This window comes from Chanodichthys erythropterus, chromosome 2, assembly GCF_024489055.1.
Source record: "Chanodichthys erythropterus isolate Z2021 chromosome 2, ASM2448905v1, whole genome shotgun sequence".
NCBI classification, from domain to species: Eukaryota; Metazoa; Chordata; class Actinopteri; order Cypriniformes; family Xenocyprididae; genus Chanodichthys; species Chanodichthys erythropterus.
In genome coordinates this window covers 30,088,461-30,113,260 of record NC_090222.1, presented here as the reverse complement: position 1 = coordinate 30,113,260, position 24,800 = coordinate 30,088,461, and the positions used below count along the sequence as shown (strand labels likewise).

General features: G+C 35.6%; 3 protein-coding genes across 5 annotated transcripts; 1 reads left to right on the top strand and 2 right to left on the bottom strand.

Annotated features, from left to right (window-relative positions):
• Positions 1 to 2,329: 2,329 nt before the first annotated feature.
• si:dkey-56f14.7 (engulfment and cell motility protein 1) lies at positions 2,330 to 11,803 on the top strand. 2 transcript variants are annotated; one of them, XM_067409193.1, is made up of 9 exons: positions 2,330 to 2,463; positions 4,671 to 4,705; positions 7,897 to 8,033; positions 8,418 to 8,530; positions 9,335 to 9,442; positions 9,908 to 9,987; positions 11,247 to 11,324; positions 11,404 to 11,445; positions 11,559 to 11,658. In XM_067409193.1, exons 2-8 carry the CDS (start codon positions 4,700 to 4,702, stop codon positions 11,443 to 11,445), a joined length of 564 nt encoding a protein of 187 aa, XP_067265294.1. In that variant the 5' UTR covers positions 2,330 to 2,463; positions 4,671 to 4,699; the 3' UTR covers positions 11,559 to 11,658. The 2 variants fall into 2 exon arrangements, with proteins under 2 accessions (XP_067265294.1, XP_067265283.1); XM_067409182.1 differs by lacking the exon at positions 11,404 to 11,445 and having other exon boundaries at positions 11,559 to 11,803.
• Positions 11,804 to 11,834: 31 nt separating this feature from the next.
• On the bottom strand, positions 11,835 to 17,340 carry LOC137027439 (serum paraoxonase/arylesterase 2-like). Of its 2 annotated transcripts, none has more exons than XM_067395626.1 (9): positions 17,130 to 17,340; positions 16,934 to 17,004; positions 16,746 to 16,801; positions 16,169 to 16,325; positions 14,213 to 14,339; positions 13,924 to 14,124; positions 13,741 to 13,822; positions 13,419 to 13,547; positions 11,835 to 13,237 (listed from the first exon to the last, which is right to left on the bottom strand). In XM_067395626.1, exons 1-9 carry the CDS (start codon positions 17,204 to 17,206, stop codon positions 13,076 to 13,078), a joined length of 1,062 nt encoding a protein of 353 aa, XP_067251727.1. In that variant the 5' UTR covers positions 17,207 to 17,340; the 3' UTR covers positions 11,835 to 13,075. The 2 variants fall into 2 exon arrangements, with proteins under 2 accessions (XP_067251727.1, XP_067251726.1); XM_067395625.1 differs by having other exon boundaries at positions 16,169 to 16,334; positions 17,130 to 17,335.
• A 234-nt stretch (positions 17,341 to 17,574) lies between these two features.
• Positions 17,575 to 21,553, bottom strand: pon2 (paraoxonase 2). Its single transcript, XM_067409156.1, has 9 exons — positions 21,475 to 21,553; positions 21,244 to 21,314; positions 20,964 to 21,019; positions 20,600 to 20,765; positions 20,275 to 20,401; positions 19,988 to 20,188; positions 19,797 to 19,878; positions 19,475 to 19,603; positions 17,575 to 19,347 (listed from the first exon to the last, which is right to left on the bottom strand). Exons 1-9 carry the CDS (start codon positions 21,549 to 21,551, stop codon positions 19,186 to 19,188), a joined length of 1,071 nt encoding a protein of 356 aa, XP_067265257.1. The 5' UTR covers positions 21,552 to 21,553; the 3' UTR covers positions 17,575 to 19,185.
• Between the last annotated feature and the right edge of the window lie 3,247 nt (positions 21,554 to 24,800).

Genomic DNA, 24,800 nt, shown 5'->3' with positions numbered 1-24,800 from the left:
GTCATTTACATATCCGTGAACAAATTTTGTAAAACCCATGGACCTTTCCGACATGAAAACAATGTTTTGCCACTGAAGGACCTATGAATATCTATATAAAAAAGAAAAAGGGGAACACCCCACCCACTTTATCCTCAAGCCCACACAAAAGGCATGTTAGTTCACCCTATTTAGCATTAAGAACATTCCTGTACACACGGTCATAAAAATGTCAAACATTTATAGCAAATAATATAAATCTTAACTACTTCATTTTAGACAAAACCATGTGACCATTGAAACACTGAACAATAATCATTTTATTTAAATTTAATAAGGTTATAATTTACAGTTTTCAATTACTAATGCATTTCTTGAAACCGTCGCCCATTTTCTCACTACACAAAACAAAACCAAATCTTCAAACTACATTCACAAAACCCCTGACTCTTCAGGCAAAAATCAGTCGCCACAAAATCATTTCACCTCAAACAAAGCTTTCAGATCATACACACAGTCAATGTAAACCCTACAGAACACTTACAAGCCATTAAAAAATAAATAAATAAATAATTGAGAACAGCATCCAGAGCATATACTTTCAGAAAAGAAAAAAAGAAAAAAAAAACCCACATGGTGTAAAAAAATGTAACTGGGACGGTACAGTTTAAAAAGGTTCTAATGTGTACAGTACTAATGTGTACACTTTTGGTACCAGTATATACCTCTAAATGTAACAATATGCACTCGTCAGGTACAAAGGTGTTTGAAAGGGTGACAGCTTTTGTACCTTTTTTCTGAGAGTGTACTTACAGAAAAATAAGTATTTGTTGGGTGACAACCTTTGCTATTTTTGTGGAGGAATGGGTTGATTTGAGACACATTTTGGTAGTTTTAGTGCATCTGAATGTGAAACTAACAGCTGTGCCAAGCTGAAATTGGAAAGGAGAACTGTGTGAAGAGTTGAAAAAAAGTTACCCAAGTATTGAGAAATGTGTCCAAGTGATTGTTAAAAAAAAAACCTGAAATGAATTATTATTATTATTATTATTATTATTATTATTATTATTATTATTATTATTATTATTATTATTATCATCAATTATTATCATTATAATCATTAATTACTATTATTAATTACTATTATTAATATTATTATTACTATTATTACTATTATTAGTATTACTATTATTAGTATTACTATTATTAGTATTACTATTACTACTATTATTATTATTAGAGTCATTTTAGATGCATTCCACAGGAAATTTTCTGACTTTATTGACTTTCATAAACATAGGTACAGTAATTTGTGGTAAACACGCTTGGTTTTCAGGGTTCTAGATGGTGTAACACTCAAATCTGTAGAGTATTCTTAGAGCCTCTACTGGGAAATTGCTGCCTGCATCCTTGCAAAATGTCTGAATTATTGAACAAATCCACAAGACCTTAAAGCGACATGAGACATTCAGAGGCACTAAGGCAGCAGAGAAGCGCAAGTACAGAATGAATATTTCACTGACCTCTGAAACCAGCATGAACCAATCCCATCACCACTATGTCAAGAAGGAAACTTGGCAGCAAATCTCTCTCACTCTGAAATCCACAACTCAACAAAAATCCATACAGACCATGTATGACTTGGTAATTACAAGGATACAAGTTACAGACTTCTGAATGGATTTTGATATCAGGAGAGCTGCGTATACAGTTTTTAGGGTTAATAAGGAAGCAATCAAAACTTAGATAAAATTTCTCTTTTGTGCGTGGGTGCGGCTTTCATAATCTGAAGGATAATTAGAGGAAAGTACAGATGTGAGGTGGAGGTGGTCAGCTGTGCTGTTTGGCAGATGTCAGCATTCTTGCATAACACACCTTACATAAATCCTCAGCATTGTTCCTATAATGAGTCTTGAGTCTAACTCATTAGGAGGCCGAGTTGATTAATGCTGTAGCAATGGTGTTTCTGCATCCTACATTAATCAAATTTGAGGTGACACCTTTCAGAACACATTTAAGACTAGTCGGTTCAGGCATTACAAAGGAGGCTGTTGGAAGCCTTTTAATGGTACTTGTACATACAGCAGAACTGGAACTGATTCGGGTTAGGAATATTATCTTAAATTTGTGCATATTCTCATCATGAGGACTTCTTGAATGTTTAAAACTCACTACTGACTTTGTGTTACATCTGTGGAGCTCTGATGTTAGGTGCATCTCAAAACCTGTGGTAATTTGTGGCCCCATTCCAAAACCTTACTGGCAAGTTCTCTATATGGAGAAGTTCTCATGAACAATATTGTGGCCTCGAAACCTTTTTAGGAACTGAATCTACCACCTGTGTTGCACTGCTGTGACATTTATTGAAGATAAGGAAGAAAAGCACATTTGCTCAGGAGGATTCTGGACATTAAACATGCTGACGCTGCAAAGAAACCTCTGCAACTATATGGCAGATACATCAGTATAGCACACTGCAGATTGGTGAGTTTTGCTTTCTTCTTGGACTGCAAGAAGTTTGATATAATGCTGCTTCTTGCTAGAAATAGATTTTTAAAACCACTTAAAATGTAAGTATATCCTACTGATATACTGATACTGAAAAGGCATCAGTGTGTGTGTGTATATATTATATATATATTATATATATATATATATATATATATATATATATATATATATATATTATATATTATATATTATATATTATATATTATATATTATATATATATATATATATATATATATATATATATATATATATATATATATATATATATATATATATATATATATATAAAAAGAAAAGATTTTAAATAAATGTTCTTTTGAACTTTCTATTCAAAGAATCCAGAAAAATCACTGTTTCCACAAAAATATTAAGCAGCACAATGGTTTTCAACATTGATAATAATAAGAAATGTTTCTGAATGATCATGTGACAAGACTGGAGTAAAGGCTGCTAAACATTTGGCTTTGCCATCACAGGCATACATTTTTAAAATATATATATATTAAAAAAAAAAAAAATACTTAAATTTCACAATAGTACTTGTTTATCAAATAAATTAAACCTTGAACACCATTGTGACAATCTATTTCACAGTTTTGTGGAGAAACAAATTAAAATGCCACAAAAAACAATTTCCTTTTTACACTTTAAAAAGAACTCACATTGTCCACCATTTCCTTTTTCAGTTTAATAATTGGAGCTTTCAGCAAACAGAGGAATCACTCCCCATTAAGGGGAACATTCGAATCAACTGCGGTCAGTACTTTAGTTTGTGGAAAATCAATTGAGGCGAGGGTTTCTTTCAAATTACCAAGCCCTAAAAATGAAAGGGCTAATTCTTCAGAAAACATGTTTGGATTACAAACTTTTGGGGGCTTCTTGGCATTTTCTGGATCACTGTATGTACAGTATCCCACAGAAGTGAGTACACCCCTCATTTTTGTAAATATTTGATTATATCTTTTCATGTGACAACACTGAAGAAACGACACTTTGCTACAATGTAAGCGTACAGCTTGCATAACAGTGTAAATTCCAGCATCATATCCAGAGGTTATAAACTATGTCATCTTTATGTAGAGCAACAATACTTTTTTTCAGATCCTCAGAGTTCTTTGCCATGAGGTACCATGTTGAACTTCCAGTGACCAGTATGAAGCCTCGTTTACACTGCACGCGTGTGCGGCGCGTTACGGCTGCGACACAGCTACCGGAGCTGATACGCGGCCACTGTAGTCAATGCTCGTGTTTACACCAGCCGCGCCGCGGTGCGTTTTAGAAGCGTTCCAGAAGCGGCTCGACGCGCCGCTTCGCTAAAGATAGGTGCCTTGCCCATTTCTGACGGACGCCGCGTCCAAGATGCGCAACTCAAATACAAAATAAAGTCAAAATCACCCCGAGTAAACTCCCGCTCATATTTCGCATCACTAGGAGGCCAGAACTGACAAAGAGATCAAGTTGAAAAACTTGAAATTTTTGTTTTTTTTTTTGTCCATAACTGGACTTTTAAGTGTAATAACTTCATCTGTATGGCTACAGCAAAATAAAGTATGGCATAGCAATAAACACAATAAAACCAGTCAAAATATAACAATTTAGACATTAAATACATAAAAAAATAAAAAATAAAAAAAAATCAACGAAAACAACGTTGGACAGGCAAATCTAGTGGTCTCGCGAATCCAGCTGCTTCTGAAACGCTTCTGGTGTGAGTTGACACCGCGCAGAGGACGGAACAAAACCTTGCCGGAGCCGTAACGCACCGCAGACGCGTGCAGTGTAAACAAGGCTTGAGAGAGTGAGAGCGATAACACCAGATTTAACACACCTGCTCCCCATTCACACCTGAGACCTTGTAACTAACGAGTCACATGACACCTGGGAGAGAAAATGGCTAACTGGGCCCAATTTGGACATTTTCACTTAGGGGTGTACTCATTTTTGTGGTCAGCGATTTAGATTTTACATTAATGGTGTGTGTGTTGAGTTATTTTGAGGGGACATCAAATTTACACTGTTATACAAGCTGCACACTCACTACTTTACATTGTAGCAAAGTCACATGAAAAGATATAAAATATTTAAAAAAATGTGAGGGGTGTACTTCTGTGAGATACTGTATGTTTTCATTGTATGAAAGCAGTGTGAATGTACTAATATGTCATGTTGTATTCCACAGAACACAAGAAATAAAGGGTATAGAACAACATGAGGGTGAGTACACAAATTTTCATTTTTGGGTGAACTGCCAGAAAGTCTCTGGTATCATCAATGTAATATTTCAATCCATCGCTTTAAGGTATACCAGGATGCATCATAATACAGATGAATTAAACACTGAAATCTATGGTTCATCCCTTACCTGATGACTAACCTCCATCATAAACAAAAACATCCAAGTTTCTAGTCTGCCCCCCATACAAACATGCTGTGATTCATGGGATGCATCAAGTACATGTCTCTTATCCGATGTTGCCTTGACATGCAGTACGTAAGCAAATGTGACAAGAAAGCAGAGGATGAGAATAGAGTGAAAGAGTAAACGGAAGAGGCTGCAAGGCTCTTATTGTGTAAGACTGGGGTAAGCAGAGTCCCGCCACCAGCCCGACAGGCCACACTGAACTGGTTTCCATGACAACAGAATTCTAATGACTACACCCCTGGCTTTTGCTTTGATGGAGAGCGATGCTACTGGATCTCAATGTTTCCACACTTTGTCACACCTTTTCCCTTTCACAATAAATGTCAGACTCTTGTCAGGGCCCAAAATACATCAACAACTTCACTGCGATTTACCTAGACAGACCATCTCTTAAATCATTATCTTTTGGTCCAGTCTTCCCCCATCCCCCATCCCTCCATCCAACCTGCTCATGCTCTCCCTCTGTGATCCACCCATGTGACCATAGCCAGCTGTTCATTGGCTGGCACCACGAAGGCATCTGCCCAATCGGTGCAGATCACTCATATAAACAAGCAAAGCAGCATTCTAAGGATTCAGAACTGAATCTTTCTTTCAGTGAGGAGTCAATGGGAAATACTACATTGGGTTCTACTACTTTGTTTCTCCCCTTTCTCATACCCACACACAGACGGAATCTTCTCCTTTTGAGAGAACTATCCTTGCTGTAGGACCATCTGCTGTCGCCTGCATCACTTCTTTCGCCCCATTGCCACTGTGACCAGTGGTTATGGTTCATTCCTTTTCGATATACACATGCAAATTTCAGCACTGACACATGGACATGGTGTGACATGTAAGTACAGCGAGCCTTTAAATGACCATACTTTAACAGCCTCTACTCACACAGTAACATGAGAATCACAATAGTTGAAGAACTGAATGAATGGGTGATGTTGCGTTATTGTTTTGTTACTGTAAACATTGCATGATCATATAGAATATATTAGAACAGAGTTGGCTGGCAGATCCATTTAAAATATTTCTTTTGAAGTGCAGTCACCATGTTTTTGTAATGGTTTACATGGCAAGCTCAGAGCTTTACTATACAAATATTGTAAAATCTGCTTTTAATTTTTCCATTTTTGTTTTGGAATATACACATGAATTCTAGTTATATTCACTTTTTAGGACTCATATTTTTAGTCAATGGATCTAATTATTGCTCATCTCTTCAATACCCTTTTGCTTTCTTTGTCACTGTGGGGAGGGGAGTGCATTATTGCTCACTCCTTGATATTATTAAAAGCTCCATTATCATTTTATTTATACTGGTGATATATAGTGTTGCTGCTATACAAACATGTTTACTATCTAGAGGAATCAACAGTTTGTCTAGACAGGCGGTGTGATGAAATATATCAGAAGCATCAAAAAGTAGTCTGAATATTGTATGGTATAAAATTGTAATATATGGCTACAATTAATAACCGTCTATTCTGATCAAGTTAATTATGGTCAAGTTAAATGATCTTGCAATAGAAACATGATACAAAGCTGAGATGCAGGAACCTGAATCCTACATGTGTTACTAAATATTGATTGACTAGTCCTCAAATAAATACTATTATTTAATTAAATTAATTATTTATATAATAATAATAAATGCATTAAATAAATTTTATAAAGAAGATAGCTGTAAAAAAATATATATACTCTCATTATGGAACGTTTACTAATGTAAACTGAGTAATTCATTTCATTAACTGTTGTTTTATTCCCAGTAAAGTTTTTTTTGTCTCAAATAACAGCTATAAAAAGCAGTTTATAAAGACTTGAAATGTTCTTATACACATTTTTTAGTCTACTTGGTCTTGTTTTATTAATCCCCCAAGGATATTCCCTCCTGTAACCCAAATACAGTGTCATATAATGGTGTACAAGAATAAACTGATATTTAGGGTGTCAAGTTTTCAGATATTCTGCTTCTTGAGTCACTAAAATGCTCAATCAAAATGCTTAAAGTGATAGTTCATCCAAAAATGAAAATTCTGTCATCATTTACTCACCTTCAAGTAGTTCCAAATAACAGAATCATGTCCCCCCCATTGACTACCATAGTATTTATTGTAGTAAATGGGGGGCAAGATCAGTTTGGTTACTGACATTCTTCCAAATATCTTCCTTTGTGTTCAGCAGAACAAAGAAATTCATATAGTTGTGGAACTACTTGATTGGGGGGGGGGGGGGGGTATGGGGGTAAATGACAGAATTTTCATTTTTGGGTGAACTATCCCTTTAAGTGTCAACTGCATTTTTTTTCCCTCAATTGCTTTTTTTTTTCTTTTTTTTTTCTTTTTTTTAATGCAATTGACATTCAAGTGTAAAAGTTAAAATCTGAAATAGAAATGTCATTGCACTTTTTCAACCACCATGAATTTACTAATTGAAGAAAATCTCCAACATGAGTAATAAATAGATGCTGCAGGTCAAATTATGGAAATACTTTGTACAGAGCAATAAGATAAAACGCATTTCAACAGAGAAACAAACCAAAACCAATGTGTCCGCTCTACAGACATTAGCTGGCCTACTCTCTTTAGTGCACTGTGTCAGCATGTTTCTCCCCAGGCTCTGACTGTGTCACAGCACTGTTGGAGATTAGACTGACAGGGCCTTAATCCCATAGAGCTCCTCAGTTCCCCCTGCCAGACCCCAGCACTGTGCCAGGCCTGTACCCAACGGCCACACAAAGGGATGCAAGGTCTGAGATAAAGAAAAACTCCATTAAGTCACACAGATAAAGCACATAAGAGAAGACTCAGACTAAAACCGCAGTTTAGCCAACAGCAAGTCACTTGATAAGACACAAAATGTTCTTCAGCAGCAAACTACATTGACAGCTGGTGAAGCCTCCAGGTCTTCAAGCCAAACAAAATCCTGTCATGAACAAAGTAAAAAGATGTGTTGTTGCATATTTGAATGACTGTCTCTAACCCGGTAGGTGGAGAAAAAACAGAAGTGGTACACCACCCAAAGTGTCACGCTGCGGTTTAACACGGTGGACAGTGGCAGGCCACACAGGCCCTTGCTGAAGTCAGAGATGTTGAGCCAGGACGACCCCAAATCACGGCCAATGCTGTAAGAGCATCCTCTTATAGGCTAGAAAACACATTCAGACTTTATAAAGGAAGCATTTCACTGCTGGTTCTGATGTCCTGGCAGATTTTTCTTATTTGGTTCATTATTAATTATCTGTTAAAACACTTATTATTCTCTGTTAAACGCATCTTACGGTGGTAGCTGGCCATTAGCTGATGAACTAGCTTTTGTGTTGCTTTTAATTGTTTTTTTTTTTTGACTTTTTTTTTTATTAATACGCTGTGTTGAGATACAAGAAATTCAACTTTTAAAGTCAGCATGAAGCAGAAGTTGCAATGGTATTTTCTTTCTTATTGTGTGATGTATATCTAGGACTGCACAATCAACCTAAATAAAATAAAAAAAAACGCTTTATGTATTTAGAGAACTACGAGAGAAACTCCAGCCAGAGGTGACCGAACTGATTAAACGGCAGAGGTTGAACCGCCTGTGTGAAGGGACTTGCTTTAGGAAGATCAGTGCTCGTCGCAGACAAGGTCAGTTACTCATCCAAAAATCAGGCTACAGTTACATGTGATTCAATTCATGGATTCAGTTCCAAATTCAGAAAAGCCATTTGATGGATTCGATTGCAGTTTTATAGATGTAATGTATATCATTAACAAAAACATCACATTGTACACCGGATTGATTGAATCATATTGGACATACATAAATTGAAGGGACATGCTGTATTTGAACTCTTCCTATAGCTTAATGTCTGTTAAGATTATGCACATTTTTAATAATCTACTCAAATATAGGGCATCACAGGCTTAGGTTCCCCTGACCACCTTACCCTAATGCTTGGTCTGTTTGATATTGCATTATATTGAACAAGGATATGAATATATTAGGATAATCTCATTCTATATTTGGGGCACACAACAGCCTATATGCAAATACTCCATTGTTTGTATGCATGTGTGTATATATATATATTATATTATATTATATTATATATGCCATTATTATTGTGCCTCTATCTAAAACATTTAATTCAAAACCTATTGATATTAAATATTCATTAAATATTCAGCATGAAAGAGCAGCTTGTTAGTCGCAACAAGCAAAGGCTTAATGATGCTTTTAATCAAAAGTGATTCACTGCTGCTTTGATTAAAATCTGATTTTTATATACAGTGTTGTCCTAATAGTGGAAAAACTATAAAATCTGATTGGAATGCATCAAGACAAAGCAAGCTATGTGTGCAAGAGAGAAGAAAACAGCCAAACAACAACTTGTACAGTACATAACATGCATATTCTTATATGTATAAATCTCCCATCATGTCCCCTAGACAAGTTCTGGTACTGCCGTCTATCACCAAACCACAAAGTGTTACACTATGGAGACATAGAGGAGTTCTCACAAGGACAAATATCACATGACTCTCTCCAGGAGAAAGGTGAGTAACACACTTTTTGATTAGTAGTGGCTGGCCCTACCTTATGGAAGAGTTTACCTGTTCACATCAGATCGGCTTCCACCTCATCTATGTTCAAATCTTGTCTCAAAACTCATCTTTTTTCCTTGTCTTTTAAACTTTAGTTGTGTTTGTTCTTTTGATGATTCTAAATGTATGTTTCTTTATTCTTTGTGTTCCATTTTTTGCTTTTAACGTCCAGCACTTTGGTCGGCCTGTGGCTGTTTTCAAATGTGCTTTAGAAATAAATAGAACTTGAAGTTAAGTAACAAAGTTGTAAATGAAAACTGCTGTCTTTCGAACTATAATGGCTTGTATTTTTAATCACATTGATTGTTGATGCCATATTGACCCACAAGCTTGAAGCAAACTACAGCTAAATGTGCTCATTTTTAAGTATTCTGAATTTGTCAACTCTCCATAACAATCCATTTTCTCTACATTCAGTGACAGTAGCAGATATCAAAGCAGTGATAACAGGTAAAGACTGCCCACACATGAGGGAGAAAGGAGCACTTAAGAATAAGGTAAGAAGTATTAATAATTGTAATAAGAAACTTGACAAGTAGATAAACTCACCAAGCAGGATTAGGTTTTGTGGATCCAAACTCAAAGCAGAAAAGAAAGGCCGATTTTTACATGAAGAATCTTGCAGAGGCAAATTACATGAAGTTTTCAACTCAAAATGATAACTAGTAAAAACAACCACAAGGCAAAACAACAACGGAACACAAACAGCCACATTAACAGCTGAAAACAATTAGCATAGCAATTAATTTAGTCATTTCAATTAAGTCCAAATGACGCCATCTAGTGGTTAGATATATCAGATAGGACAAATGGCTTTAACTCGACTTCCCCTTGCTTGTGTGTGTGTGTGTGTGTGTGTGTGTGTGTGTGTGTGTGTGTGTGTGTGTGTGTGTGTGTGTGTGTGTGTGTGTGTGTGTGTGTGTGTGTGTGTGTGTGTGTGTGTGTGTGTGTGTGTGTGTGTGTGTGTGTGTGTGTGTGTGTGTGAAGGGATATTCCTCTCTCAAATCTCATTTTTTAGAACTGAATCTTTTTACAGTTTTAAATTGGAGCTGGGAGAATTGGGAAGAAAGCATTTGTGATTAGGTTCAAATTTGGTAAAATTGGATAAGGGGACAAACCATGGGGAAATTTGAGCCGTGGTGCATGGTTAAGATATCTCTGGATTACAGTCAGGACACTTTCCAAAGGGGAAATTTGTACTGCGTTGCATAGATAAGATTAGGGCTGTGTGGCGCAGTTTGAGGTGTCTTGGCAAAAGGGGAGATTGAAACTTTATCAGTTTACTTAGTTTTATCATTTTTAAGTGCCTTAACAGGTAGCAGTCCTGTCGTGTGAGGAAGATCCATTTAGATCTGCTCTGATGGATAGATCCGTTTAGATCCACTCTGACGGACAACAACAACAACAACAAAACTCCCTAAGACTTACTAGCTCATCCATCCAGATAGCAAAATTCTGTTTTTACTGTTATTTCTATTCCTTATGTTCTATTTTTTTATTCTTCTTCTTTATGTAAAGCACTTTGAATTACCATTGTGTATGAAATGTGCTATACAAATAAAATTGCCTTGCCTAAATTGACCTTGTTGGAAACTCAGCTTTCCAGCTGGGTGACTTTGGGAGGAAGGTGTAATGGCGACAGAAGCCATCTGTTTTGCAAAGGCACCCGTAGTAAAGTGCAAATGGGAATTGTAGGAGAGGAAGTGAGGTCAGGTACACTGGGGTTGGAGATTATTACTCTTTCTCTGCTTTTCAGGAGCTGCTGGAGCTGGCTTTTTCCATTCTCCATAACTCTGATGAATATCTGAACTTCATTGCTCCAGACAAGCATGAGGTGAGTATCATAATATACAAGGCCAAGCCAAAATGTATACTTGTCTCATAGAATGATAAAGAACTTTGTTCTTTATAAGATAACAATATCAACCCGTCGTGGACATCAAAAGCCATTATAAGTAGGCCTGTTTCTTTAATAGCCCAAGTTATCTTTTTACTTGTGCGCTGCTTGTCATTGTAGTTTGAACAATACTTTTATTTATACTATTTTCCTTTCTTTTATATTCACTAGTACTGCATTTGGACTGATGGCTTGAATGCTCTTTTGGGAAAAGAGATGACAAGTGAGCTCACAAAATCAGATATGGACACTCTGGTTACTATGGAGCTGAAACTTCGCCTCTTGGACCTTGAAAACATTCAGATTCCTGATGTTCCTCCTCCTGTTCCCAAAGAGCCCAGCACTTACGACTTTGTTTACGACTTTACCCAGCAGCACACTTAAGACTGGAATAAAGTCCTTACTCAAGCTGGTAATTAGCTGTAAGGAAGGAGTCCTCACATTTTTGCTATCCCTGTTTCCTCTCTTTCCCATTATATGGCCAAAATCATGATCAGATCATACGTTTTCCTCTAGATTGTGACTATGATGTGATGCTTTAGTTTTCTATTTCCTTTAAATGCCTTTCATGACTTCTGAAAAGAAACTCAGTAACATTTCTTGTTTTAATGAACACTCAACTTGGTATCAATCACAACATTTATGTGCAAGTACATACCTAAATAAAAGCTTGAGAATGGATTTGTTTCAAAATCATAAATAAAATTCGGAAGATACATTAAGTCATGAACACATACAAATCACTCACAAGACAGTTACATTATTGCGCTAGTCATTAGACTTAAGAATGATGCCAGAGTCAACTAAATTACACTGAACACAAACACACAGCTATGCATTAAGCTAGAATCATAGTAGCAGGTGTTTTGAAAACGGATTATTTTACCCTTAAAGCTATAAAAGGCCTATGATTTACTAAGTTGGACACATTTTCTCTTCCAAAACATGTGACACGTGCTTTCCTGTTACCCAATATACATTTTGCATTAAAATAAATTGAGCTGTTTAATCATTACCATTGTAGTATCATTCATACTGGCAAAATTTGGATTTACAATTTGGACTTTCTTAGTCTTAAAATGGTTCTCCAACAGGGCAAACAAGATATAAGTGCCATCCCAAACACTTTGGACATGACATATTCCATTTTATACACCCTGAGAGATCATTGTGCTTATGACAGTTGCAATACATTGATTCCAGTGAGCAAAATGTTTTGTCTATTGGTTCTTAAAAGATTTTTTTTAATCAGATTAAACAACATTTTGAAAATCTAACGAAACTTTTGTGGAATTTAAAGGCTCAATTTATGTTAAAGGTTCTTAATGGAACCATAGATGCCAATAAAGAACCTATTAAGTATATTATTAATAATATAATTATTAATATTTCTGGTCAAGTTATCAGAAATTGAATCAAAAAGTCTCAACTCAAAATTATAACCCAAGTTTTACTCCACTCAAATAGTGTATGATGATTATATAATAGGAAATATGTAGTTTAAAACTTTTTAGATGAACTGTAGCATGTCACTGCAGAAAACGGTTGGCACTAATTGACATTTCAGAGGTCAACTAACCAAGTATAATTAGCAATATTTGTCTTTAAATGGTTTGTTGCAAAATTATACACCATTATATAGCCAAATCAACTATGTTTTCATTGTTTGCAGCAAGTGAATATATTCACTATTTAAGGTCACAGATCAGAGCTTTCTGATAAACAGTTCCAATGAGCAGCTTTCCTCCATATGGGGCTGCCACTGAAGAAGCAATAATCACACCGCCGTCATCTGCATACACCTGAGTCACCTGGGGCTTTTCAGAGAGGATGTTCTCAATCCTGATAACCTACAGGAGAATAAAGAATTATTGATTTTTGGAGGCTACTATTTTACAGCTTAGAGCTGGGGGAAAAAATGTGGAGAGAATATGAATGTCAAATTACAATGAACACACGAAATACACATTGACAAAGAGGACTTTAAATAAATATCTATTTCCAGCAAACATGCAGAGAATACACACACACCTCAGAACCAGGTGGATCATTCGGATCACCAAGCATGAATTTGAGACCGTTTGGGTGGCAGCCAAGCCACAGATCTCCAGATTCCCGGTCCACCTCGATGTTGTCAGGGAGTGAGCCCACATCAACTTCCTGGGTAAGAAAAGTGAACATGCAGTAAGAATAACAATATTAATGTATCAGCAGAGTGTTCTCGTAAAAAAAAAAAAAAAAAAATACACAATGTACAATGTTATGGTTGTTTTATTTGAAGCCAACACAACAAATAAAGCTAAAACTCAAAATATTCCATATGGGAAACAAATATCATGTATTTTGTGTTTACCTTTACGTGAGACAATACAGTGTTATTCTGTATCTCCATGACGGTAATTGTGTGCTTCAGAACATCTGACACATACAAATGCCTGAAATAAATTCTTACTTGTATTAATAACATAAAGGGACATAAGAATTGCATTTTGCTGTGCTTTAATTAACGCAGATCTTGAATGTTTTTCCAACTTGCCTTTTGTTGGGTGAGATATTTATGCCATTGGCACATAGGAAACCCCCTGCCACAACCTGCACGGTATCAGGGCTGAAGTAGACGACATCACACCAGGGCAAAGAGAGAAACGACTCCACCAACTTGAGAATCTCATTCGTGAAGTAATGATCATTGGTAGCATAAAAGCTTTCGGCCCCCACAGCTACTATGTCATTCACACTAACAAATGCACAGAAATAAACAGAAATTTATACTTTGCCTGGGTTTGGGGAGGTATGAAAATACTGTGTTTTGAAGAAGCACATACTTGTGCAGAAGTTCATGCTTGATGGTCTTGATGTATTGAAGGGCGTTTTCATTCTCAACAAATCTGAAAATCTCCACTTGGCTTTTGCCTTGAGGATGATTGACAACAAACACGTATATGGCACCATCTGTAATGAGAGAAGAAGAATTCATACAATATTAGACTTCTCTCAAACTCATACATTTATAAGGTTTATAAAGAGCCCCTAGGGACATGTTGAAGGAAAATTATAAGTCAGCGCTTTTGCATTCTCATCTCGCATTCTCCCCCGAGAAACTTTGTGTTCACTCACAAAATGTTTTGAGTTTCTCAGGGATTGCAAAAGCATTGAAATATCATTTTTCCTCCCATCTCATATTTTTTCCATCACCATGTCTCCATAGGTTTAAAAGTGGGGATCACATCACTGACAAAATGTAAACTACTTTGACCACTAAGGGTCTAGTTTTTCTTAAAATATAGTTTTAAAGGTGGGGTATCCATTTTTTCAACTACACTGTTTGGAAGATAGTCGGGCCGATACCAACAACAAACGTATAACCAATCAGCATTAGGGGGCGTATGACGATCGAGGAGAGAGAACAAGCAAAAGGGAGATTTGAAAAGAAAAAGAAAAAAAAAAAACACAGAAAAAGAAATGATGAGACAGTACAAAAGAGCTCAAAGGAATATAACTGGAATCAGTGACATAGCGCATATCCGCGGGCCCCCCCGCGAGCCGAAAGTCCGTGGTCTGTTTCTAGTGAAACAAATTAGAAGAATAGCATTTCGTGTTAAACAGGTTGTTTTTTAAAGTTGGTGCTTGAAGTAAATCTGCTCTTAATTTTCATTGATGACTGCAGTGTTATAGACTGTTAACAATTTTAATTATAGGCCTATAATTCATTGTATAATAGACCAAAAAATGTTTAAATAAAAGAGGAGCTAATAGCATAATCTTTTATTATCCTCACAGCACACCAGTTATGCAGTGATGCGCTATGAAATTATTGCAGAGCAGATTTCTATTATAGGCCTAATATTAATTTAATAATAAAAGTAGCCTAACCTAATAGTAATAATTATAGACTAGAAGAAATGCCAAATCTAGGGCTGTCAAACGATTAATCGCGATTAATCGCATACAAAATAAAAGTTTGAGTTTGCCTAATATATGTGGGTGTACTGTGTGTAATTATTATGTATATATGAATACAAACACATTCATGTATATATTTGAGAAATATTTACAAGTATATGTATTCATTTATATATTTTTATAAAATTTATATTATAAAAATATTTTGTACATAATATTTTGTATTTCTCTTAAATATATACATTAATTTGTGTGTATTTATATATATATATATATATATATATATATATATATATATATATATATATATATATATATATATATATATATACATAATTACACACAGTACTCACACATATTATGCAAACCCAAACTTTTATTTTGTTTGCGATTAATCGCGATTAATCGTTTGACAGCCCTAGCCAAATCTTCTTAATATTGCAAATATTTGATGCTTTTCACAATATATCTGGCTATTGCCGATACATGATCATCATCTGTTGATGCATCTTAGCACAGGGGGGTTATCGCTTAGCAGGGTAGTTAGGATTGGAGAATGAGTTTTGGAGGTGGAGCATTGAAGTGAGGGGTGGGTTTGTTTGGGTTGATTTCAAATATCAATAATGTCCAACAGCATAGTTGAAAAAATGGATACCCCACCTTTAAGCTATTTCTTATGTGTAGATATTGTACATTATACAAAACCATTGTACTACAAAATCCATTTTCACTCATACATTTATTAAATGCCTACACTCCATAAAGTTGTTCATGGATCTAAAAAAAGAACAAAGGAATCCCAACCAAACTGCATGGAACTAAAATTAATGCTCAATAAACTGGCAAGAAATGTATTTATTTAATAAGAAATGCCAAACCTTTTTCATCTGTGTATACGCTGATTCCATGTGGATTAAGAGAGTCTTTGTCAAACTGACCCTTGATGCTCAGTGCTTTAATTTTCAGTTCAGAATCCAACAGATTCAGGGTATAGATCTTTCCAGGATCATCTGAATAGGATGGTAAGCCTGGAAACTTCAAGCCCTATGTTAAATTCATCATAATTCATCTATTTACACCAAGTGCAAAAATGCTATTTTTACTCACTCCAACAACCATTGTTTAGACTCTTATCACAAACATTGCTTCTATTTATATTTTGTATGAATTGCAACTATTACTATTTGCACTTGGTGCAAACAGCATCTACTACAGTCTGCAATATTATAATGCACTTACTATAATTAGCTGCTGCCTTAAAATATATGCATTTAATGAGAATGCATGCGGTAAAGTTAATATATGTGTACAGATATGAAATAGGATGATTTTTATACCACACTGCCTGGGTAATAGAGTTTGAATATATCCAGGAATTTACCCATACCTTTTTATTAATGACGTATATCTGATTAACTATTCAAAATGCTTAGTCGTGGTTTTGTTATGACATACCGTGCTCAGAAAAGCCAACCCATCGTCAAGTATGGTGAGATCTTCAGCCCCACCCTCTATTTAAAACACGGAAAATAACATTGTATTGTTGAAAACAAGTCACTGCAATGTCCTCATGTGCAACGTTAGAAACATAACACTAAAGAGCAGCGAATGACTCCTGATCAGTCTGCAGTGTTTTAACTTACCTATGCCCTCTATTAGGTGACAGTTAGGAAGGTAGTTCTTGGTTAGTTCTCTGGAGGAAAGTGATGTATGCCTGTGTGGAGAAGATCAGATTTAAATATTGCTATGATTATTGTCATGTGCAATTAATATGTATACATTTATCTAACGACAGTCGCGACCATCGTTATATGAACGTAATTGGGAATATCGACCAACCTCAGTGCAATGAGCCTTTCTCCGATGAAAACTGCCAGAGCAACGACAGCTAAAGACAGAACTGCCAACTTGCCCATACTTTCCTTATTTGAAGCGCTACTCTTTCCTCTTCTTCAGCTTATTGGCTGATCGCAACAAATCTTGCGCATTACCGCCACCTTGTGTGAGCACTACTGAGTAGCACCTTTTTTGAAAGCCCCCCAATTGTCCACACAACAATATTCGAAGTTCCCCCCAGTCATATTAATATTTTTTAAATCGTTTTAGCTTTTTACATGCTTGTTTTGCCCTATTTTTAAATTATTTTAACACCTTAAGGTCCCTGGTGTTAGTGGGCCCCAGACCTTTGGTTAAAGCTGCAGTCTGTACGTTTTTCCTCTTTGTCGCCATCTATGTTTGAAACCTGCAATTGCAGTTATTTGCAGAATTATCATCTTCTCTTGGGTTGTGCATCGGCATGTTTGAATCTAATGTTTGCTGTCAGCAGTGCTGGGGGTAATGCATTACAAGTAACTTGAGTTACGTAATCAGATTACTTTTTCAAATAACTAGTAAAATAATGCATTACTTTTTCAATTTACAACAAAATACCTAAGTTACTTTTTTCAAATAAGTAATGCAAGTTACTTTTTCACATGTACTGACTGAAAGCTCTCCTGTCCCCATGGTGAGAGAAATAAAGTGCAGAGAAGTTGTGTGCTGTGTGTAAACATGATAGTTATTGTAGTTCTAGACTACATGCATTTACTCATCTCACTTGCATGAAAACATTCAGTATTCCTCAAAATGAATAAAAACAGTGAAACGCAATATCAGAATTTCATGCAAACTTGTAATAAACTATATTAAATTACACAAACATACTTTATGTATTTAATCTCACTTTATTAACCAATGTCTTTGCTGCTAGCCTTCAATGATGTAATTCAACCATACTAATAAGCAAAATATACTTTAGATTAGATTTAGAAATAAGATTGTTGAACTTCCTTATCCTGTATCCTATTCTTCTTTAATCCAGAATGTCAGCACAGCTGAAAGGTTTGTTTGAGCTGTGCCCTGTACAGGCGTAAATATGCATTTCCTTGAGCCTGAGGTTTATTCATTTCACTTTTGGTGTAAAAGGGCCTTATTTGTTGTTAAAAAAAAAATTAAAAAAAGAAGCAAGCCCAGCCCAGGTGAGAAAAAGTAATGCAAAAGTAATGAAACACATTACTTTTCTTAAAAAGTAACTAAGTAACAGAATTAGTTACTTTTTTTAGGGAGTAACGCAGTATTGTAATGCATTACTTTTAAAAGTAACTTTCCCCAACACTGGCTGTCAGTCGCCACATCAGTGTGGATATCATACTTCAGAATCAGACATTCTACATCTTGGAAGTATGATCAAAATAAGAATTTTCACCCAAAAATGTCACCTGAACAAGTAAGTAACATGTCTGCCACTTTTGTTCTGACCAACTGAGAAAAAAAGCATTACAATCACACTGCCAATAATGATCGCTTAGCTCGGATCATGTCAAACCGTTCAAATTATTATTATTGTTATCTACTTTGTTCTCAAATTGTTAATGTTAACAACATCAGCATTGCATGACTGTGTATTTAGTGTTTATTAGCGTTACCTGTAGATTTCAATTTCTGTAGCCACTCCGCAATCTGAAGTCTTTTGCTTTTGACTACGGCTGAATCTCCAGTTGTCACTTATGATTGTCATTTGGACCTTTCTGGATTACAATTCGCCATAAAAAAATGATAATAATTTTTTTTTTCCCAGCTGCTGTGAGAAAAGGCTATAAATGACCTGCTACCAGCAGCAAGGTAAGGAGATAGTTTTGAACACTGGCTGGTTATGTACTTATTAAAAAAATGATTTTGGATTATTTTTATTAACTTTATTAATATTTATTATTAACACTAACTAAAATTTCAAGTAAAAAACCCATATATAATTAGTTGGTCTTGTCTTTATTTTGTGTTGCAAAATCTAGTCTTTAAAGTGACACTTTTCAGACACTTAAGACAAAATTTAGTCTCCCTTAACTGAGTAAATTCACTATTTAAGGTCACAGATCAGAGCTTTCTGATAAACAGTTCCAATGAGCAGCTTTCCTCCATATGGGGCTGCCACTGAAGAAGCAATAATCACACTGCCGTCATCTGCATACACCTGAGTCACCTGGGGCTTTTCAGAGAGGATGTTCTCAATCTTGATAACCTATAGGAGAACATAGTGCAAAATAGTGCAAAGAGAAAGGAATGGTCATACAAGTTGAACATGACAGCTCAATATATTTGAGCATATAGGCAGTATACATTAGGCCATGGCTCAAGCATTTACACACCTCAGAACCAGGTGGATCATTCGGATCATGAAATACACATTTGAGACCGTTTGGGTGGCAGCCCATCCACAGATCTCCAGATTCACGGTCCACCTCGATGTTGTCACAGAGTGAGCCCACATCAACTTCCTGAGAGAGAAAAATTAACGTGCAGTAAAATTAACAATAGAAGTCAAGAATTGTTGGCTTTTTAAATGAAAAGTTGTTTTATTTAAAGCTAACACAACTAATAAAGCTACAATTGTGTGCTTAAATCTAAAAAAGTAAATATTCTATAGGGGATGAAATAAGGTGTGAACATTTCATGTAGTTTTGTGTTTACCTTTACATGAGATAAAACAGTGTTTTTCTGTATTTCCAGGACAACAATTGTGTGCTTCAGAATATTTGAGACATACAAATGCCTGAAAAAATGCTTTGTATTAAAAACATATAACGAGAAATATTTTTGATAATATATAAAATTTTGCTGTGCTTTAATTAACGCAGATCTTAAATGTTTTTCCAACTTGCCTTTTGTTGGGTGAGATATTTATGCCATTGGCAGATAGGAAACCCCCTGCTACGACCTGCACGGTATCAGGGCTGAAGTAGACGACGTCACACCAGGGCAAAGAGAGAAACGGCTCCACGATCTTGAGAATCTCATTCGTGAAGTAATGATCATTGGTGGCATAAAAGCTTTCGGCCCCCACAGCTACTATGTCATTCACACTAACAAATGCACAGAAATAAACAGAAATTTTTACTTTGATTAGCTTTGTGGCTATAGAAATAATGTGTTTTGAAGAAACACATACTTGTGCAGAAGTTCATGCTTGATGGTCTTGATGTATTGAAGGGCGTTTTCATTCTCAACAAATCTGAAAATCTCCACTTGGCTTTTGCCTTGAGGATGATTGACAACAAACACGTATATGGCACCATCTGTAATGAGAGAAGAAGAATTCATACAATATTAGACTTCACTTGTCAAACTCATCCATTTACAGTAGTTTTTCCATTTCACATTAACTATCCCTCTCATGTGTAGGTATAAACAATCTCAATTTAAGTATAGACAATTTAATATGGAATGCAACTTTTCTTGTTTATGTATACATTTATTTAATAAAAATGCCAAACCTTTGTCATCTGTGTATACGCTGATTCCATGTGGATTAAAAGAGTCTTTGTCAAACTGACCCTTGATGCTCAGTGCTTTAATTTTCAGTTTAGAATCCAACAGATTCAGGGTATAGATCTTTCCAGGATCATCTGAATAGGATGGTAAGCCTGGATAATTCAAGCCCTATGCACAATTCATTTGAGCATGTTTAAAAATGTAGTTGCGTTTAAATTGTAATAAAGTTTAGCAGCAGTGTACTTCAATAGAAATGTGCTTTTAGTAAAAACAACTGTTGCTAACATGAGGTTAAATGGGTGGGAACTCTGTGTATCTCAGTAACTAACCAAAATATTCAGTAAAACTTTTGAGGTAATGACTTACAGTGCTCAGAAAAGCCAATCCATTTTCAAGTATGGTGATATCTTCAGCCCCAAAATCTGTTAAAACAAAAACAACACTAAAGATTACCACAACATCCACATTTGCAGTTTCAGAAACGTATGCTTCGTCAAATGTATTACGAAAATGATCTTCACACACACAAAAAAATGTAGCAATAAAATATTATTTTTCATGAATCTCAATAAGGTTTATAATTTACATATGTAACATACATTAGGTCCAGACTGGTTGATTCAGCTAATGACACGTGAACACTTACCTATGCCCTCAATGAGGTGACAGTTAGGAAGGTAGTTCTGGGTCAGTTCTCTGTAGGAAAGTGATAAATGCCTGTGTGGAGAAGACACATTAGTAGGCCTATGTCAATAAGTAGCAACAAAGGTCAGAACTACATGCAGTCAAAACAGTTATTGCAATAGTTAAAGAGTTTGGTTTCAAACACTGTAATCGCAGCCATCATTATAAAATATGATCAAACACATCAACCAACCTTAATGAAATGAGCCTTTCTCCGATCAAAACTGCAAGAGCAACAACAGCAAGTGAGAGTACTGCTAACTTGCCCATGTCTGAAACTCTCGCGCTGGCGCTGTCTCTAGCGCAAAAACAGAATCACAGCTGCCAAATATCCCCACCTACTGTTTGAACTGCATTCTACAATAATGCCATGCCAGTTGTTTGTTTCTTCCTCCGTGGTTTTGTCTTTAAACCTATTAAGACAGGTGTGCATGCGTTTCTTCTTCTTTTATGTATTGTTTAAATATTATATGTATTTATATTGACTCCATATATTTAGTATAATGTATAGGCCTATATCAACTATTTTTAATTAAATAATAATCGTTTAAAAATTAAAAAAATATATATTACAAAAGAATACAGGCCTATTCCATTAATAAACCACACACAATAAATTAAATATATTATACAATTGAAGAGTTCATTTGCAAAAACAGACGTTTTTATTAATTCTTACAAAAACATGTTTTGATTTGTTTTTATTGTGCATTCCAAGTAACGTTAATATCAGTCATAAGTCAGCTTTGACGAAATTTCCCTCAGCTAGCGCGTCTTTTTGAAGTGACTAGCAGCCTTGTCACCTGACCTGAATACTGCGCGCTGATTCGCTAAAATGGACTTATCGGTTTCTGTACACAAACAACAAGTGCGCTTGTCGGTTTCTGCTGTGTAACTCGCGATGCCTTTCTGACAAAACGTATTTAGGGTTCAGAACTTGCTATATGTGTAAAAAACGCATAGCAGTTAATTAGTTCTTTTTTCTTTCTTTTTTTAAAGTGGCGTTTATCGGTTAACTTTTCGATTAATGAAAATCTATTACGCTATTTATAAATGACATTTTTGCTCATTTTCGCCTATTGCTTAATATATATGACAACACGTTGTTTCTTTCAAAGTTTCTTTCTCCCTCTTTAGTGATTTACTGCTGTTTATTTTAAAATGTGCTTACTTTATTTTCGTCCCAGTTGCGTTTTCTTTATTAACACGTAGTATTAGTTAATAATGCAAATCGACCTTGAGATGTTTTCTTTCTTGCACAACGTATATATGCATTTTATCTCATGGGTCAGTCTCTATTAAAAGTTCCTTTTTACATTTTCGTCAAGTGCACGGTTATTTGTAATTTTAACCTTCAATCAAAAAGCTTCCTCTCTTCTTCGGGAAAGCTGATATATGAGCACAAGGAGGCTTGATAATAATAAGCCAATTTAGATCATGTGATGCATTTCTCAGAATTATTCAGTCAGGGCCAGTGAATGATGTTCTTTTATCAACAAATGGTTTTGGCGAAGCAATATACCAATGTAGTGCACTTAATCTCTGGTTCCAAATGTAGTAGAATTTATTGGTCAGTAGTCGGCACTATTGCACCTACCCATTATTTCAATACTAATTAGATTAAAATAGCTTACAAATATTGTACATTAGGTTTTTGTGTTATTTATCTTTGCTATGATTGATAGCAGCCTTATATATAACTATACATCAAGAAGTTTACAGCAGTATTCATAGAAAGTCAGGTTATGACAGAACCATTAAAGCAGATTCTGTCTGTTCAAACTTAAAAAGTGACAAAACTTGAATGAGAAATTCAAAATAATTTAAAAGCTGTTATTTTCATGTGTGGTTTACAATCAGTGCTTTATATAACCTAGAAATGCATATCTGCATATAAAGCAAAAATTCAGTAATATAATCAAGCATGTAAAATTAATTAATGACTAATTAATAAATGAGTCATTTTTATTCTGTTCTAAGTTAATATTATGAAATTTTGGCTGTCTATTTGACCCCCTTCTTCTTCTTTGAATTCAAGCATGAAAATGTTGCAAAACATCATCCTTATTGATGAAATAGTCTTTTATGTTCTGCTAATTTGGAAATTTGAGTAAAGGAATAAAGAATAATGAATTTCTTTGAACCAATACCACATTCTTTTCTAGATATCAGTGATGTACTGGAAGCCTCTTTGCCTGAAGGTGCCACATTTAGCAACATGATGGAACTGCAGTAGCTACTACTTATTGTCATACAGCACAGCATTTAAATATAGTTGACAAATAACATGCCCATTAACAATTTTTTTTCTATTTCAGTATTGTTAAAATGCATGTAAAAGTATATTTTAGTACATGCAGTAACTGGTTACCATTTCCTTTAAGCCTTTTAATTCTCTTATATTCCAGACAATTCACTTAAATTGTTCTGCTGTGTAACAAATGAATTAAAAAGTGCAAATATTCCATGTGTAACTCCTCCTATGTTCGAATTGCCGGTCTGCCAGCATGGGAGTCGGGTGCTCTAACAATGAGGCTAAAGACCACAGTCCTAAGGCAATTGCTAGAGCACCTATTGAGATCAGGGGAGTGAGGTTTTACGCTCTTACCGGCCAACATCCGTTACACTCACCCCCCTAAACCTCATTCCCATCCGGGTCACGGCACCAACATAGCCTTGCATAGCCAGGCTTTCAGACTGACGGCAGAAGGTCTGGACTCTATCGCAGCTTTCATTGGCCAAGGACCACCCAAGAGGATGTTTGATTGACATGTAACATTATTATAAAACTTAAATGCCTAATTTAACTGAGGCCTAATCCTGGCTTAGGCTAAGCCCTGTTTGTGAAACCGGGCCCAAATGTTTTGTATCTAAGAATGATCATCAGTAACATTTAACTTAAGTACTTAAATGTTTTGTTCTGTGGTGTCAGATGCCTTTGTATCACTGTCATCAAGATGTTATATCATAAGCACAGGGTAAAATATTTTTAAGTAAACTATGTGTTTGACAGTGGCAAGCTGAAGGAAGATGAGCCTATTCTTCTTGGAAAAGACATCTACACACCCTTTGTAAAGACTTTGTGTGGCACTTTGTCTGATTCACTAACATTGTTCTCTGCATAGTTTTCTCTTTTTAGTTCACTGACATAACCATAGCATCAAACAAAGTCACAGCTTAAATGAGTGACATTCACATTATTTTGAACTGTCATGCTCCGAGTGCTGTACTGGGGTGTGGCTTTAAGGACACTGAAAAACCTGCCCTACTTGTCACACAACAAACTCTGTAATCACTGCTCACATTCGAGTGAAACTGCAGTTGCATTTGGTAGCAGCACCCATACACTCACTGGTTGCATAAAGTGCTTTGGTCTCACCGTGGACTTAACTTGCACCAATAATGCAGAGTTTTGCCCTGAAATAGGTTACTGAATGCATATCTGATGGGAGGACATGTGACAATGTAGAAAATAGACTCATTCCCAATGGAAACAAACTGGAGTAGTGCAAAAATAGC